The following is a 17,355-nucleotide window of genomic DNA, read 5'->3' on the forward strand; positions in this document are numbered from 1 at the left end:
GTTGGTTCTGTGTCCCAATTGACAATTGAGAGTAGGAATTTAAGAGTAATGCCTATTGAAAGAGAGTCTTATACAATAACATTACAGTTACAAAACATCCACCGTTTATAGTTTGACAGGCGAAATAAAGTGAAAAGAACTTATGAGTAGCATGTATCACAGTTTCCTCTTTTTTTTGGGGGGGGGGGTCCGGTCGTGGGGCCTGAACTCTGGGCCTGGGCGCTGTCCCTCAGCTCTCCAGCTTAAGGCTAGCGCTCTACCACTTGAGCCACAGTGCCACTTCCGGCTTTTTCGTTTTGCTTATGTGGTACTGAAGAATCAAACCCAGGGCCTCATGAATGCAAGGCAAGCGCTCTACCACTGAGCCACCTTCCCAGCCCCAGTTTCCTCTTTTTTTTGGTTAAACTTCAGCCAGGGACAGTGGTGTACATGTATAGGCCCAGCTGCTTGGGAAAATCACTTGGTCTCAGGAGTCTCCAGGCTGTCCTGGGAAACATAAAGAAGGGTATCTCAAGAAGAAAAAAAGATTGAAGATGTCTCAAGCAGTAGAGTGCTTACCTAGCTTGTGTGCTGGAACCCCAGGAATGAGGGAGGAGCAAGGGAAAAAATGTTGCAAAAAGGTAAGCATTCAGTTAGTAATAGCAATGGTGAAAGTAAAAATCTTTTATTACTTTTCATCTGTAGTACTAGTATTGGCAAAGAGCAATACATTGAAATCTGAAATTGTCCTAATCACCTTAACACTTTTCTTTTTTTAAAAAAAATCCAGCCAGGCACTGATAGCTCAGGCCTGTAATCCTAGCTACTTAGGACACAGATCTGAGGATAGTGGTTTGAATCCAGCCAGGGCAGTAAAGAGAGACTCTTATCTCCAATTAACCACCAGAAAACCAGAAGTGGTGCTGTTACTCAAAGTGGTAGAGTGCTAGCCTTGAGCAAAAGTGCTCAAGGACAGTGCCCAGGCCCTGAGTTCAAGCCCCATGACCTACCCCCACCCTCCCACCCCCCCCCAAAAAAAAAAATTCCATGTGTTGGTGGCTCATGCCTGTAATCCTAGCTACTCAGGAAACTGAGAGCGGATGGTGGTTTGAAGCTTGCATAGGTAGGAAAGTTCCTGAGACTCTTGAAATTCCAATTAACCACCCAAAAAAAGCCAGAAGTGTAGCAATAGCTCAAGTGGCAGAGACTAGCCTTGAGCAAAAAGCTCAGGGACAGTGCCTACTTCCTAAGTTCAAGCCCCTGAACTGGCGCGCGCGCGTGCGCGCGCACACACACACACACACACACACGAAAAAACAATCTATGTGTTCCTCTTCTCTGATTCATCAAAACCCTTTTCACTTGAAGACAATTTTTTATTGTCTATTTTTCTTTTAGCCTTGTTTCCGTTTTTAGTATTTGTTAGTAATATTTAGTTCATGGCTGGACTCCACACTCTAAAGTAACCACATACAGGAACATAGTTGAAGAGCTGCTTAAATGGTATCCATGGACTTTACATGAACAACCTAGGGGCATTTAGTTTACTTTTTTTTTTTTTTTTTAAATGTTTAGGGCTGGGAAGGTGGCTCAGTGGTAGAGTGCTTGCCTTGCAAGCATGAGGCCCTGGGTTCGATTGCTCAGCACCGCATAAGCAAAAAGAAAAAAGCCGGAAGTGGTGCTGTGGCTCAAGTGGTAGAGTGCTAGCCTTTAGCTGAAGAGCTGAGGGACAGTGCCCAGGCCCAGAGTTCAGGCCCCACGACCAGACCCAAAAAAAAAAAAAAAAAGTTTAAAGGAAGAGGAGGAATAAAAGAGAATGCTGATGATGATTTAGGGGGGAAAGTTAGCTGTCTACAAATATAAAAGTATTATGCATGGCCCAAAGAAGCAGTAGACATTTTTCTTTGCCTAATTTTATACGGAAATGGGCAGGGATTGCTTACTTGTACAATTTTCCAATAGTCAAGGGCCATCTAAAGGTGTGGAAAGATAATGATAGGTAATAAGTTCACTGTCTAATAGTTCAAGCAAAAACTAAGCTTCCCTATTCACAATAGCCTAGTTATAAAAACAGCCAAATGCTCTTTGGCAGATGAGCGGATCAGTAAAATATGGTACATATGCACAATGGAATTTTATTCATCTATTAGAGTTTGCTTTGTCATTTGCAGGATGGCCTAAAACAAATGATGCTAAATGAGGTTAGCCAAGCTCAGAGAGAGACAAATGCTTTTTTTGTTTGTTTGTTTTTTTGGGTCCGGTCATGGGGCCTGAACTCTGGGCCTGGGCGCTGTCCCTCAGCTCTTCAGCTCAAGGCTAGCGCTCTACCACTTGAGCCACAGCGCCACTTCCGGCTTTTTTCTTTTTGCTTATGTGGTGCTGAGGAATCAAACCCAGGGCCTCTGGCATGCAAGGCATGCGCTCTACCACTGAGCCACCTTCCCAGACAAGTGCTATTTATCAAAATTAATTCCAGGAAATGTAAATGTGGGTTTTTTTGTTTTATGGTGGTGGTGGTGGTGGTTGTTTTAGGGGGGGAAAGGGAGGAAGGGACAAAAAGGAAGGGAGGAAAAGCAATCATGCTACTCAATATATGCTGTGTGGAAAATAACTATGTAACCTGTGGGCAGGGAAGAGAAGGAGAAAATGGGAAGGTGACAAAAGGCATGACATTGTCCCAAAAAATGAAATGTTCTCATTACCTGACTTATGAAATGATAACAGTGAAATTATATTTTAAAACATTAAGCTCTGGAAATCAGAAATAGAGAACATTTAACGTATAATAGTAACCAGCATAAATAAATTACTTCAGAAATGCCTTCAGCTCTGAGACTGCAGCTCTATTTGAATATACTTTTAGTATAAAGTTACACTGGTGAAGCAAAATAACTGACATTTGATATAAATAAAAATGTTTTGAAACGGATTCTTAAAATTCTTTCTGAAATATTTTCAGTTGATTATGAGGTCAATGCTCATAAGTACTGGAATGACTTCTACAAAATTCATGAGAATGGATTTTTCAAAGATAGACACTGGCTATTTACCGAATTCCCTGAATTGGCGCCTACACAAAATGAAAATTACCTGAAGGATTTGCACTTGGAGAACAAAAGGAATGAAGTTCCTGAGTGTAGAAGCAGTGACAGCGGGCCTGATTTAACAATAAAAGAACAACACAAGTGTTCTACCAGCCTTGGACATAAAATACAGAAGCCTCCTGTGGAAGAGGATGTAACTCAGAAACTCAGTCATCTGATGGTTTGTACTGATGACTTTCCTGGATCCTCAGCCACCTACCGAATACTTGAGGTAATCTTCGTTTATGGTCCTTACCAGGACCATACAGTTAGTGATGCTGTCGCCCTGCCTGCCAGATAGCATTAAAAAGGCTAATGATCCCAAAGTGTTCTGTTCGTTGGAACTGTCTCAATTTAACACTGAAATTTAATTGGCCTGGAATCACTTCCATTATTTGAACTGGGAAAGAAAGTACCTAGGTGGCCATGTGCCAGTAGCTCAACACCTGTAATCCTAGCTACTCAGGAGACTTGAGACTTGAGGATTGTGGTTTAAAGCCAGCTCAGTCAGAGAAATCTATGAGACTCATCTCCGATTAACCACCAAAAAGCCAGAAGTAGAGTTCTGGCTCAAGTGGTAGATTGCTAACCTTGAGCACTAAATCTCAGGGACAGCATCTATCTAGGCCCTGAGTTCAAGCCCCAGGATCAGCACAAACCAAAAAATAAGTACCTAGGTGGGTATTATAATGGAAATGAAACAAATAGTATACTATCAACTCCACTGGGAGCTTATTTTGGAGCTGGTTTGGCTTGGAATTGAGCTTTATGCTATGATTTGTGTCCATGTGTAGCACTGAGCTACACCTTTGGTGCTTTGTGGTGTGATGTTAGACAAGCCCCTTTCCCTCCTGGAGTACTGATACTGCTGCTGCTGCCTCTAAACCTCGATAGTTTTTAGAAGCATTGAGATAATATATATAAAAATGGCTGAGAAAAATGGCACATAGCAAAGGTGGCCTGGGCACTGTATAGCGCTCTACCACTTGAACCTCAGCTCCATTTCCATTTTTTCGGTAGACAGAAGTTTGGGAGGCCAGTATTTGGAGATAAAAATGTCAGGGACTTGGGCTGGGAAGGTGGCTCAGTGGTAGAGTGCTTGCCTTGCATGCATAAGGCCCTGGGTTCGATTCCTCAGCACCACATAAGCAAAAAGAAAAAAGCCGAAGTGGCGCTGTGGCTCAAGTGGTAGAGCGCTAGCCTTGAGCTGAAGAGCTGAGGGACAGCGCCCAGGCCCAGAGTTCAGGCCCCACGACTGGACCCAAAAAAAAAAAAAAAAAAATGTCAGGGACTAGAACTCAAAAAAAGAAAGGTAGCCATGCCCTTTCTCTTTTCTTTTTTTTTTTTTTTTTTGGGGGGGGGGGGTCCGGTTGTGGGGCCTGAACTCTGGGCATGTGCACTGTCCTTCAGCTCTTCAGCTCAAGGCAAGCGCTCTACCACTGAGCCACCTTCCCAGCTCCCCCATGCCCTTTTTCTAGACCAACCCCTTTCTACTTTTCTGTGATACTTTAAGGCCCCTTAGGTCAAGATTAGGGACCGTCATAGCTGTTACTGAGCTCTCACTATACCTTGCCTAATACAACTAGGCAAATTTATTATGTAGATTATCAATTATTTGGTTATTAATTTAAAGGGCGGAGCATGGTGATGTCTATAATCTCAGTACTGCAGAGGCTGAGGCAGGATGATCATGAATTGGAGAGTCTATTGCAAGTTGAAAGCCAGCTTAAGCTACATAGTGAAAGAGTTTAATGTTGGACTGGTAATGTGGCTTAGTGATAGAGTGCCTGCCTACCATGCATGAAGGCCTGGGTCCAACTCCTCAGTACCACATAAACAGAAAAAGCTGGAAATGTCACTGTGGCTCTAGTGGTAGAGTGCTAGCTTAGAGCAAAAGAAGCTCAGGGACAAAAAAAAAAAAAAAAAAGTTTAATGTTAATAGCTTCTGTGATTAATAGTTCATTTTTGTCTGCAGGTTGGTTGTGGTGTGGGGAACACAGTCTTTCCAATCTTACAAACTAACAGGTAAGAATGTTGTCAGGTTTATCTATGAGAGAAAAAAAAATTTCCTGTCTAAGACTAGGACTCAAACTTCGTATCTGATGCTGTATGCTCATTGGTAGGCACCCTACCCTCTGAGTCACACCTCCAACCCCAGGGATATATTTTTCAAAACAACTGTCAAAACTATAATCTAGAGGCATTGATTATATTATGAAGGATTTCTATAATCTGCATGATCCAATGTAGTTTAATTTGTTATCATAGAAATTAATGAAACTTAAAATCTGCCACAATGTTGTATGCCTTCCTCTGAGGTGCTTAAAACATGTTTGTGTGCTGTTTCTCCTCTCTCCTGAGCTCTTTTAGAACAGTCAGTGACTAAGCTGTCATTGCCCCCATGGTAGAGGACCGCTGTGACCTACGTGAAAGTGTGTCCAATTCTGATGACAGCACACTGCTTCTGTAAATCACACACAGATCCCTGCTGATTCCAAGTATTGGGGAGATTTCCCCATGTTGACCAATTCTCTAGCCCTAGCTTGGTGTTCTGTAAATATAGTTATGAGATTTTCCACCTGGTTTGAACATCCAGTCATACATGCTAAACATCCAGTCATACATGCTAAGGGCTCAGTCCTACTTAAGAGGCTAATTGGCTGGGATGTGAAGGGTAAACCAAAGGAGGAGGCTGCAATGCTTGGTAAGAAATGTACGCATTATCCTGCCCATGTAATTGTAACCCCTCTGTACAGTATGTTCACAAATAAAATAAAATTTAAAAAAAAAAAGAGGCTAATTGGCTGGTCGCCTGTGGCTCTCGCCTATAATCCTAGCTACTCAGGGGGCTGAGATCTGAGGATCACCAATCAAAATCAGCCCGGGCAAGGAAAGCCCCTGAGACTCTTATCTCCAATAAACCACTAGAAAACCGGAAGCGACGCTGTGGTGGTAGATTGTTCGCCTTGCACTGAAGAGCTGAGGGACAGCGCCCAAGCCCAGAGTTCAAGCCCTACGACCGACCAGAAAAAAAAGAGGCTAATTGCAAATAGAGGCCTCCCAGACTTCTATCTATGAGGGGTCACATACCCTTCCTTGGGTTGGGTTGTATAATTCCCTAGAGTACTCAAGTCACTTACTTATAAGGATCTGTAAGGTACAGATTAAGAGATAACAGAGTGGGCTAAGAACGTTCCTGAACTAGCCATCAGTGCCCAGCTTGTTCTACTTTTAGTGTTATATTCTTTATATTCCACTTCAACTGACCCTCAAGGATTATAACCATTAATCATCACAACCAGTGGGTTTAAAAAAAAATGAATGGAGGTATCTTTTTCAGGATCTGATTGTGCCAATTCTTTTGCAGTGCTGGGGGTGGAATCCGGGGCCTCAAGCTTACTTGCCTAGTGCTTTACCACTGAGCTTTACCTACAGCCTACTTGTACCATTTAAATGACATTCCTGCTGTTGTGCCAGTAGCTACTCAGGATGCTGAGACTTGAGGGTCACAGATAGAAGCCAACCCAAGCAGGAAAGTGTGAAACTCTTAATCTCCAATTAATCACCAAAAAGCCAGAAGTGGAGCTGTTCAAGTAGTAGAACACAAAAGCTCAGGGACAGTGTCTAGGCTCCATGTTCAAGTTCCAGGACCAATACTAAATTAAGATTATTGTGCTAATTGTTACTAGAACCCACTGCATCAATGTAAGCCATTGTTCCAGGTTTTCCTCTGCCTATGAATCAGACTTAAATTATTTTTTATTTTTTTATTGTGAAAATACTGTACAGAGGGGTTACAATTACATGGGCAAGATAATGAGTACATTTCTTATCAAGCATTGTAGCCTCCTCCTTTGTTTCCCCTTTCCATCCCTTCCCATCCTCCCCCCGCCCCCCCCCACCCAATCCTCCCCGCTCCTCCCCCTCCCCCCCCCCATGGACCAAAGTTGTAAAGTTCGTTTTCCACATAACGACTTGTACATCTCATTGTAGCAATGGGTCTACCTGTATCCCTATTTAAACGATTTGTTTTTCCCCTTCCCCTCCACAAATTATACCGACATCAAATACAGTGAAAGCAGGGATTATACTGTGGGGGATGGACATACAAAGCAACAAAGAAATAATCTTATAAATGTGTTAGAAACAATCCCATGAAAGAAAAAAAACATTTGAATACATATCTTAGGGTTCATTTCCCTAACATCACCTTATCTGACCTTTTCTGCTTGAAGACTTAAATTATTTAACATAGTTTTTGAACTCCTATACAAGAGTATGTTCTGCTGAGTGCAGGTAGCTTAAGCCTATTATCCTACTGGGACAGCTAACATAGGTGAACCATGCTTGCCTAGGTGTATTCCCGGACAGGAAGCAAGGCCCTACCTCAAAAACAGGCAAAGTCAGTACTAGATGCACAGTTGTTTTGTGTTTTGATGTCTTTAGAATACATACATATTTCTTAATTGCAATTTTGATAATCATTAAGTGTATTTTTGTATTAACACCTCATGATAAGACTTATGCTAGACATTAGGAATTTCAGTAATAAGCACAGGGATTTTTATCTTATTCCTCTTTGTCTCTCAACATGTAGGATAATAACCAACACATTGTGAACCCTCAATGAGTAGCAAATGTGATTGATCTCTGCTTGGTGCCCCTTTCCATGTGGTAGGAGCAGGTAGACAGGCACATTGTGTTCCTAGCATGGAGCCAAGTGCCAAGGTAATTCAGAGAAAGTATGGGAATGCTATATTATCAAGACTTTGAAGGGCTAAGGGTGCAGCTCAATGGTAGAATGGTAGAGTACTAGCTGCACACAGGGCCCTGGGTTTCAAACTAGTACTGCAAGAAAAAAAATACATTGCTACTAGTAACAGTTTTGTTTTTTTGTTTTTTTGGTCAGTCCTGGGGTCTGCACTATGGGCCTGGGCGCTGTCCCTCAGCTCTTCAGTTCAAGGCTAGCACTGTATCACTTGAGCCACAGCACCACTTCCAGCTTCTTCTGCTTATGTGGTACTAAGGAATCGAACCCAGGGCCTCATGCATGCAAGGCAAGCACTCTACCACTGAGCTACCTTCCCCGCCCCAAGTAACAGTTCTTTGAAACCATTTTTAACTCTGCCACAATAAACATAGTTTACTATGTAGCCTAATTGTTTTTTCTGCTTATTTCAGTGACCCAGGACTCTTTGTTTACTGTTGTGATTTTTCATCAACAGCTATAGAACTGGTCCAGGTAAGTGCAATCACCCCTATATAAAGAATTGTTACTAATTGGGGGTGGGGAGGAGAGATTAAAAATCAAGGTTACTAACTCTATTTTTATATTGTATCCTAAAAGTAAAAGATTCCCTGAAACAGCCTGGAGCTGGAATAAAGAGCCAGACATGAATGTTGAATCTCCTACTTACCAGCTGTAGAACTCAGGGCAGAGTTCTTGACCTCTCCAATCTTATGTTCTAAGGATTGAAATTAGATTTCTTCAGTAAGTGTTCTTTGAATTATAAAAGACAAAAAAACTGGATGTGCAGAAGCCCAAACGATAAAGAATTACGTTGCAGAACCTAAGTATACAAAGAGTAGCCCAGGCAGCAGGAGAACTAGAACTCAGGCCTGAAAAATGTCACCACACTATGACAAGCAGTTGCTCCAAGCTCTCTCTTTTTTTTTTTTTTTGTCAGTACAGGGCTTTAACTCAGGGCCTTCTACTTCATTGGCTGGCACACTACTACTTAGGCCGTGCGTAAGCCCTGCTTTTTGATGGTTATTTTAGACATAGCATCTCATGGACTTGTGCTAGTACTAGGGCTTGAACTCAGGTCTTGATGATATTCCTTAGTTTTTTCATTCAAGGCTGATATCCCACCACATGAGTCACAGCTCCACTTTCAACTTTCATGTGGTTAATTAGGGATAAGAGTCTCATAGACTTTCCTGCCTGGGCTAGTTTCAAACTGTGATGGTCCAGATCTCAGTCTTCTGAATAGCTGGGATTGCAGCCCTGCAGCCACCAGCGCCCAGCTCTTCAAGTTTCTTGAAACCAGCTTTCTCTTAGAGGTGTTCCAAGTTTTGCACTTGTACCCAGCATGCTTCTCTTCAATTCCAGAATCCCCAGAGTTCCTTAACTCTACCCAGCTGATAAACTTGCTTGCCATGTTTACTGCATGAAGGCTAATAAGAAACAAAGTCACAATTTTGGAGGGAGAAAGTGGGGTAGGGAATATGCTCTAAGGTACATCTATCTGTTGCCTTTATTCAGGATGCTGTTTGCACAGGAGCTTAGGAATTGCTATAGTTTGTCTTTCTGCTTATGGGGTTTTTTCCTTGTCCATCACTTGCTTTCCTGATCATTCTTCAACCCTTGGGTCTGAGAAAAGTAGAACATGAGTCAAAATAAAGAATAAAAGTAAAGCTGGGCTTGGTGGCACATGCCTATAATCTCAGCACTTGGGAGGCTGAGCAGGATTATGAGTTTTAAGGACCAACCTAGACTGATGAGCCCCATCTCAAAGAGAGGAAGATGTAGAGGATCTGGGCATGTTTGTTTTCATGCTAGTTTGTTTTGCTTCCTTGCTAGTAATTGTAATTCAAGTCAAGGCCTTGTACATTCCTAACCCTTGATTTTTTTGTATAACAGTCTCTCACTGTGTACTTTAGGCTGGCCTTGAATTTAAAATCTTGCTGCCTGTCTCTTACATACAGGGATTACAGGCAATAATATTCCATTTTTTTTAGCACCAGTTAGATTCCACAAGATCTTCCCTGGGTTATTTTGACTCTTACCCTATGAGTCCCCCTGGAAAACTTCATGATGCCAGGTGTTATGGCTCACTCCTGCAACCCACCTACTCAAAAGGCAGAGATCAGGAGGATCTTGATTTAAGACCAGCCCAGGCAAAATGTAGCCATACCTTCATTTCAACAGATCAATCAGTTGTAGTGGTATACATTTATAACCCCAGCTACAAGGGAGGCATTTTTAGAAGTGTTGTGGTACCCTACCTTAAAATAAAAGGAAAACCTTGTACTGTAATGACTAAAACTACATTCCTCTGCTGGGGGTGGCAGCTGTGACATTTAAAGGAAGATAAGCTTTTCTCCAACTCTGTTCACATGGTCTGACCCATTGTGTCTCCACCTGTCTGCAGACAAATTCAGAATATGACCCTTCCCGCTGTTTTGCCTTTGTTCACGATCTGTGTGATGAAGATCAGCACTACCCAATGCCTAAAGAAAGTCTTGATGTCATCGTTCTGATATTTGTTCTTTCAGCAATTGTTCCAGACAAGTAAGTTTTAGGTCCCTTAGCCCAGGACCTAACAAAGATAAAGCTTTTGCCAAAGACCATGAATTAGCGTTGTAACCTAAATAAAAAGGATTTTTGTTATGTTCTAATGGACAGAAAGACACCACACATCCATAGTCCTAGTGTGTCCACCTTCTCTTTCAGCCTCTATTGTTTACTGCTGGCTCTGGGCTCTATTCTTCCTTTCACTGTCAGGAGTGTGTGGGAAAATTGCCTACTGGTAATCTCAGCTGTGAGTGCCACAGCTGTTAGAGAACATCATGATTAGCCCTTTAAATGCTTAAAGTTATTTATTTTTTTGTCGGTCATGGAGCTTGAACTCTGGGCCTGCGCGTTGTCCCTCAACTCTTCAGCTCAAGGCTAGTGCTTTACCACTTGAGCCACAACTCCATTTCCGGTTTTCTGTGGTTTATTGGTGATAAGAGTCTGATGGAGTTTCCTGCTCAGGCTGGTTTTGAACCTCAATGCTCAGATCTCAGCCTCCTGAGTAGCTAGGATTACAGGCGTGAGCCACCAGCGCCCGGCTTGCTTAGTTATTAACTGCACAAATTTTACCTTGAAACTCAAGTATTCTCTGATGCTTAATATTTTTGTATAACAAATACAGAATTCCATAAAATCATGTTTACATAAAAAAGAAGTCAAATACTGTACCTTCAACTGAGTGCCAGCGGCTCATGCCTGTAATCTTAACTATTCAGAAGGCTGATCTCTGAGGATTACAGTTTGGTGTCCACTTTTCTTTCAATAGCAAAGAAGTGGTCTGACCTGATAGGGAGAGTGTGTGATTTTGAAATTATGTTGAGGATTTGGAGCATGTATACTTAAGTTATGAATATTTAATCCTGTGCCAAGGCATCACCCTTGTATCACTATAACAAGTACCTGAGCTAATTAGCTGATAAAGAGAAAAGCTTTATTTGGCTCATTTTAGAAATTCTATTTCATGGTTGGCTTTTAAGCATTTAGCAAGACAGCAGGAAGAGCACGTTACTAGAGGGTGAAAGGAAGAAGAAGGGAACAGGGTCCTACAGTTCCCTTTGATGATATATCCCTAGTCATCCCCAGACACATCCCTAAAGAATTCCCATTAGAAGGAATAACAATGCTCAATAGGAAATGTACTCATTACCTTACTCATGTAACTGTAACCCCTCTGTACAGTAACTTTACAATAAATAAATACACACACACACACACATATATATATATATATATATATATATATATATATATAAAGAGAGAATTCCTATTAGGTACCACCTCATTAAAGTTTCTACCATGGGGTCTGGGAAGGTGGCTCAGTGGTAAAGTGCTTGCCTTGCATGCATGAGACCCTGGGTTCAATTCCTCAGCACCACATAAGCAGAAGAGGCCAGAAGTGGTGCTGTGGTTCCAGTGGTAGAGCACAAGCCTTGAGCTGAAGAGCTGAGGGACAGCGCCCAGGCCCAGAGTTCAGGCCCCACGACCAGACCCAAAAAAAAAAAAAGATATGCTGTACACACAAGAACTTTCCACCATCTCCCAAGAGTACCCAGCTGATGAATTTTAACATTTGGGTCAGTGGAGAACATTCTAGATCCAGACTGTAGCAGAGCAGTTGTAAAAGTAAGGCACTGTAGTACTTGTTTGCATCCTGACTGTATCACCACATAACTTTTTGAGGTTGTTTTGTGCTGGCTACTGGGGCAAATGAATTGCTGGTGTTCCCCACAGTGGATGGTTAAGGCTCTCAGACTTCCACAGTAGCACAGGGCAAGAACAGTTGGCAATCCCAAGATCAGGAGGCTGTGGGCTAAATGAAGAATGTGGAAGCCAGGCGCTGGTGGCTCATGCCTGTAATCCTAGCTTCTCAGGAGGCTATGGGCTGAGGGTCATGGTTTGAATCCAGTCCAAGCATCATCAGTAGACTACTTAGAACAAGCCAGAGGGGTTACCGTGGCTCTAGTAGTACAGTGCTAGTCTTGAGCAAAAAGGAGCTCAAGGACAGTGTGCAGACCTGGGGTTCAAGTCCCATTGTTGGCACAGAAAAAGAATGTGGAATTTTCCCCACCACAGAGCCCTACAGTAGAACAGGTTGTCTTTGACCTATTCCCACTGAAGTGAGACAGGAGTTACCGTTTCCATGTTGGTGTGAGGGTTTGGATGTGCTATAGGGAAAAGGAACTCTGCCCTAAGAAGGCTGATCTCATCATGCTCTATTGTCCCTCAGGATGCAGAAAGCTATCAGTAGACTGAGCAAACTTCTAAAGCCTGGAGGGATGATGCTTCTGCGAGATTATGGTCGCTATGACATGGCTCAGCTCCGATTTAAAAAAGGTACTGTGTTACTATAATCAAAATGATGGTTTTGCTGGAGTGGGGGGGGGGGGGAATGTACAACAGAGGGGCCCATCAGCTGCACTGGACATTGATGAAAATGAACTAAGCACCTCAAGGGCAGCAGTGGGAGGGAGGGCAATGAGAGGGAAAAAGGGAACGGCTTACACTAAGCAAAAGGAAAGAAATGTACTAGCACACAACATGGAAGAAATAGTTGTGTTGTCAAAGCTTATAGAATTCACAAACTTTATAAACCAAGATAACGACAATTTGCCTTGTGAAGGTCAAAATGTGTTTGTGACTTTTAACTGTCACTATCCTACAATACTATTAAAATTATGTAATCACTTAATCTCAATAAAAAATTATTCTTTAAAAAATGATGGTTAGATAGGTCAGTAGAAAGAAGCTGTAGACTATAAAACCATTATGTAAAGCCATCGAATATTGGCAGTGGAGGGGTGATATATTTTTGAAGGAAACATAATAAGGATTGTATAATCTAGGTATTCTTATTTTTGGAAAAACTACTTTAGAAGAGCTGTTTTTAGAAAGATATTTCATTACACAAATAGTTTTCAATGTGTAAAACAAGTGTCATTAAAAAGTTAAAAGAGCCAGGCATCAGTGGCTCACATCTAGGTACCCAAGAGGCCAAGATCTGAAGATCAAAGTTCAAAGCAACCCAGGCAGAAAAGTCCCCATGAGATTCTTACATCCACTAAACTACTCAAAAAGAAAAGCTGGAAATAGGACTGTGGCTCAAATGGTAGAGCATTAGCCTTGAGCAAAAGAAATTCAGGGACAGCTCCCAGGCCCCAGAATGGACGGACGGACACACACACACACACACACACACACACACACACACGCACACGCACACGCACACGCACACGCACGCACGCACGCACGCACGCACGCGCGCACGCACGCACGCACGCACGCGCGCGCGCGTTAAAAGAGGGATGGCTAGTCATAGTGGTTCAGCTAGTTGGGAGGCAGAGATTGAGTAATCATACAGAGTTAGAGGCTATCCTGAACAAAAGTTCTCAAGACTCCATCTCAGCCAGTGGCTTGACAAAATGCTGTTATCCCAGCACATGGGGAAGCTCAAGTAGGATTGTAAGAGCCCAGGCAAAACCCTACCAATGCAGCTGTGTGTGTGTAAGTGGCTCACACCTGTAGCTATTCAAGAGGCTGAAATCTGCGGGGCAGGCGCTGGTGGCTCACGCCTGTAATCCTACTCAGGAGGCTGAGATTTAAAGCTCACAGGTTCAAAGCTAGTTTGGGTAAAAAGTCTGTGAGAATCTTATCTCCAGTAAACTACTGAGAAAAAGTTGGAAGTAGAGCTCTGGCTCAAGTGGTAGAGCACCAGCCCTGAGAAAAAAGCTCAAGGACAGTGCCCAGACCCAGAGTTCAAGCCCCATGACTGACAAAAATAACAGCAATAATAATTACATGCCGAGTTATAGTGCAGAATTAGCAGAAGGGAAGGGGGATGTCCATGATATGAACAATAGAAAAGCTGGGCTCTGGTGGCTCACGCCTGTAATCCTAGCTATTCAGGAGGCTGAGATCTGAGGATCATGGTTCAAAGCCATCCTGGGCAGGAATCTCCAATTAACCACCAGAAAACCAGAAGTGGCACTGTGGCTCAAGTGTTAGCTAGCCTTGAGCTGAAGAGCTAAGGGACAGCACCCAGGCCCAGAGTTCAAGCCCCACAACCAACCAAAAAAGAAAGAAGAAAGAACAATAGGACTCATCACAGGCACGAATTTGCATGTGGGCACAAGGAGAGACATGTGAGAGAGCTGTCACAAAGATGGTACTAGTGCCCAGTCAGGTTTCTTTATAGTCAGTTATATTGCTTGGATTTTCTTTTGACAAAATTGGTGGCCTGGGCGTGGTAGTGTGTAACAGGAATCGAGGCATGATTGTGAGTATATGGACAGTGAGGGCTACATGGCCCTTCCTGTCTGAAAAAGAAATTGTGTCATTAGCTTTATCAGGGAGAGGAAAAGTCAAAACATACTATCTTATCAAATAATTCTATCTAGGCTGCAGACTTAAAAAGACATCTGTACTGAAATTCAGTCCCATGTTGCTGCCTGATCTTTTGTAGGTTCCACTCATGAAATCAGTGTCTTGTTGCATATTCAATTATCAAGAAGTATTTGAATCTTTCTCTTGTTTTTTACCCTGTCACCCTGCAGGTCAGTGTCTGTCTGGAAATTTCTATGTGAGAGGTGATGGCACCAGAGTTTACTTCTTCACACAGGGTATGAAAAATATTATCTTTATTTTTGCTAAAAAATACCTGAACTACCAAGTCGGATATGTCATCTTTGGTATATTTTTCAGAAGGAAAATCATCTGACCCTCCTGCCTTGCAGGCTGCCTTTTCCCTGCAGGCCCCTTTTCTGCCCCCTCCCCCACTATCCTGGAGCCATTCTGAACCACTTACTATCCCCAGTCCAGCCCTAGTTTGTGCTATCCTTTAGCCATAGTTTTGCCCTATCATTTTGTCCAAAATGGGAACCTGCTTTTTGTTTAATGACTCATCTCTAGTACTGTTAACCTGTGCATGAAGCTGGGCTTTAGGTAGAGCTGTATCAAGGTAAGTCACTTCCCCTAAGCTTCAGGAGCTGCTTGCCTCTATTGCCTTCCCTGTCCACAGGCTGGGCCTCCATGAGTACTTGCGTATTCCCCATTACTTTATTGGGTCACAGATGCTGAGCCTTTGGCTAAAGCAATGGAAGCTCTCCAGTACAATATTGTTTTAGGGGACTGGAAAGGTGGCTCAGTGGTAGAGTGCTTTCCTTGCATGCATGAGGCCCTGGGTTCAATTCCTCAGCACCACATAAGCAGAAAAGGCCAAAAGTGTCGCTGTAGCTCAAGTGGTAGAATGCTAGCCTTGAGCTGAAGAGCTGAGGGACAGCACCCGGGCCCAGAGTTCAGGCACAATAATTGACACAAATATATATATATGTATATGTGTGTGTATGTGTGTGTATATATATATATATATATATGTATGTATGTATGTATGTATGTATACCCATATATACGTATATACACACATATATACATATATGTAGTTTAACATATTCTTATGTAGATTTTTTTCATATAATTTGGTGGTGTTTTTTAGGGGTGCTATTGTTGTTATTGAAATAGGGTCTTGCTGTGAAGCCCTGCTGCCTCAACTTCCCAAGAATTGGTATTATAGACCTGTGCCACCATTTCAGGTTGAATTTTTTCAAATAATTTAAGGTTGTTCATACAGCCTGGGCCTAAGGGATAAAAACTGACTTGTTTTTACCTTCTTAAAAACTCCTTCCCCTGGGCTGGGAAGGTGGCTCAGTGGTAGAGTGCTTGCCTTGCTTGCCTGAGACCCTGGGTTCAATTCCTCAGCACCACATAAGCAAAAAGAAAAAGGCCGGAAGTGGCGCTGTGGCTCAGGTGGTAGAGTGCTAGCCTTGAGCTGAAGAGCTGAGGGACAGTGCCCAGGCCCAGAGTTCAGGCCCCACGACCGGACCAAAAAAAAAAAAAAACTCCTTCCCCTCAGAAATCTGTAGGTTCGGGCTGGGAAGGTGGCTCAGTGGTAGAGCGCTTGCCTTGCATGCCTGAGGCCCTGGGTTCGATTCCTCAGCACCACATAAGCAAAAAGAAAAAAGCCAGAAGTGGCATTGTGGCTCAAGTGGTAGAGCACTAGCCTTGAGCTGAAGAGCTGAGGGACAGTGCCCAGGCCCAGAGTTCAGGCCCCACGACTGGACCAAAAAAAAAAAAAAAAAGAAATCTGTAGGTTCTAAGCTGCCCTTCCAAGGAAAGGTGTTTTCCCCAACCTGTCCTGAACAACTAGCTAGTGAATGCATTATCACAGCAGTCTCAGATCTGTTTTACTTGGGAAGTTAATGTAAGAAATGCATTTTCTTCAGGGGAAAATATGTATCTCCTCTTTCCCACTCAGATGAGCTAGATGCACTTTTCACTACAGCGGGACTAGAAAAGGTACAAAACCTGGTGGATCGCCGACTACAAGTGAACCGAGGGAAACAGCTGACAATGTACCGGGTCTGGATCCAGTGCAAATACTGCAAGCCACTGGTGCCTGCCACCAGCTGACCAGCACCCGCTCCTGACATGACACCAGCTAAGTGCATTCACGGGGTTTTTAAGAAGAGCTTCCATAAAACAGCAGGCCCTTGATGTTGAACAGTTTAAGAATTCAAGCATACTAAGACTTCAGAATACATAATTTGTATTTTTTATTTGTGAAGTTTATTAATATATACTTTTCTTAACTTCTTTTGTATTTTTTTTTCTTGTGTGACACCGGGACTGGGTATGTAACACTTTATGCTCATTGGCAGACACCCTACCACTGAGCCTCGCCTGTAACCCCTTTTGAATTTTCGATCTGCCTTACCATTCTATAACTAAAACTGAAGTATGGAATTGTATGGGCTTAAACTCTGGGCTTTAGCACTGTCCCTGAGCTTTTTTTGCTCGAGGATAGTACTCTACCACTTGAGCCACTGCATCACTTCCGGCTTCTTCTGAGTAGTTTATTGGAGATAAGAGTCTCATGGAAGCAAGGCACAGCATACTAAGCATGCCTCTACTACTGAGCTACAACCCCAGCCATTCCTTGTTTGT

General features: G+C 42.8%; 1 protein-coding gene across 2 annotated transcripts in view; it reads left to right on the plus strand.

Moving 5' to 3' along the window:
- Nucleotides 1-17,004, plus strand: part of Mettl2a (methyltransferase 2A, tRNA N3-cytidine) — a 17,930-nt gene extending 926 nt beyond the window's left edge. For both annotated transcript variants that reach the window (XM_070027703.1, XM_070027705.1), the window contains 7 exons: nt 2,939-3,294; nt 5,038-5,087; nt 8,244-8,304; nt 10,217-10,356; nt 12,587-12,693; nt 14,910-14,975; nt 16,667-17,004. In XM_070027703.1, coding sequence (XP_069883804.1) covers nt 2,939-3,294; nt 5,038-5,087; nt 8,244-8,304; nt 10,217-10,356; nt 12,587-12,693; nt 14,910-14,975; nt 16,667-16,821 — 935 coding nt within the window. In that variant the 3' untranslated portion in view covers nt 16,822-17,004. The remainder of the gene's footprint in view (nt 1-2,938; nt 3,295-5,037; nt 5,088-8,243; nt 8,305-10,216; nt 10,357-12,586; nt 12,694-14,909; nt 14,976-16,666) is intronic.
- The last annotated feature ends 351 nt before the right edge of the window (nt 17,005-17,355 follow it).

Source organism: Dipodomys merriami, unplaced genomic scaffold (assembly GCF_024711535.1).
Source record: "Dipodomys merriami isolate MVZ:Mamm:240054 unplaced genomic scaffold, mDipMer1.0.p SCAF_19, whole genome shotgun sequence".
Taxonomy (NCBI): domain Eukaryota; kingdom Metazoa; phylum Chordata; class Mammalia; order Rodentia; family Heteromyidae; genus Dipodomys; species Dipodomys merriami.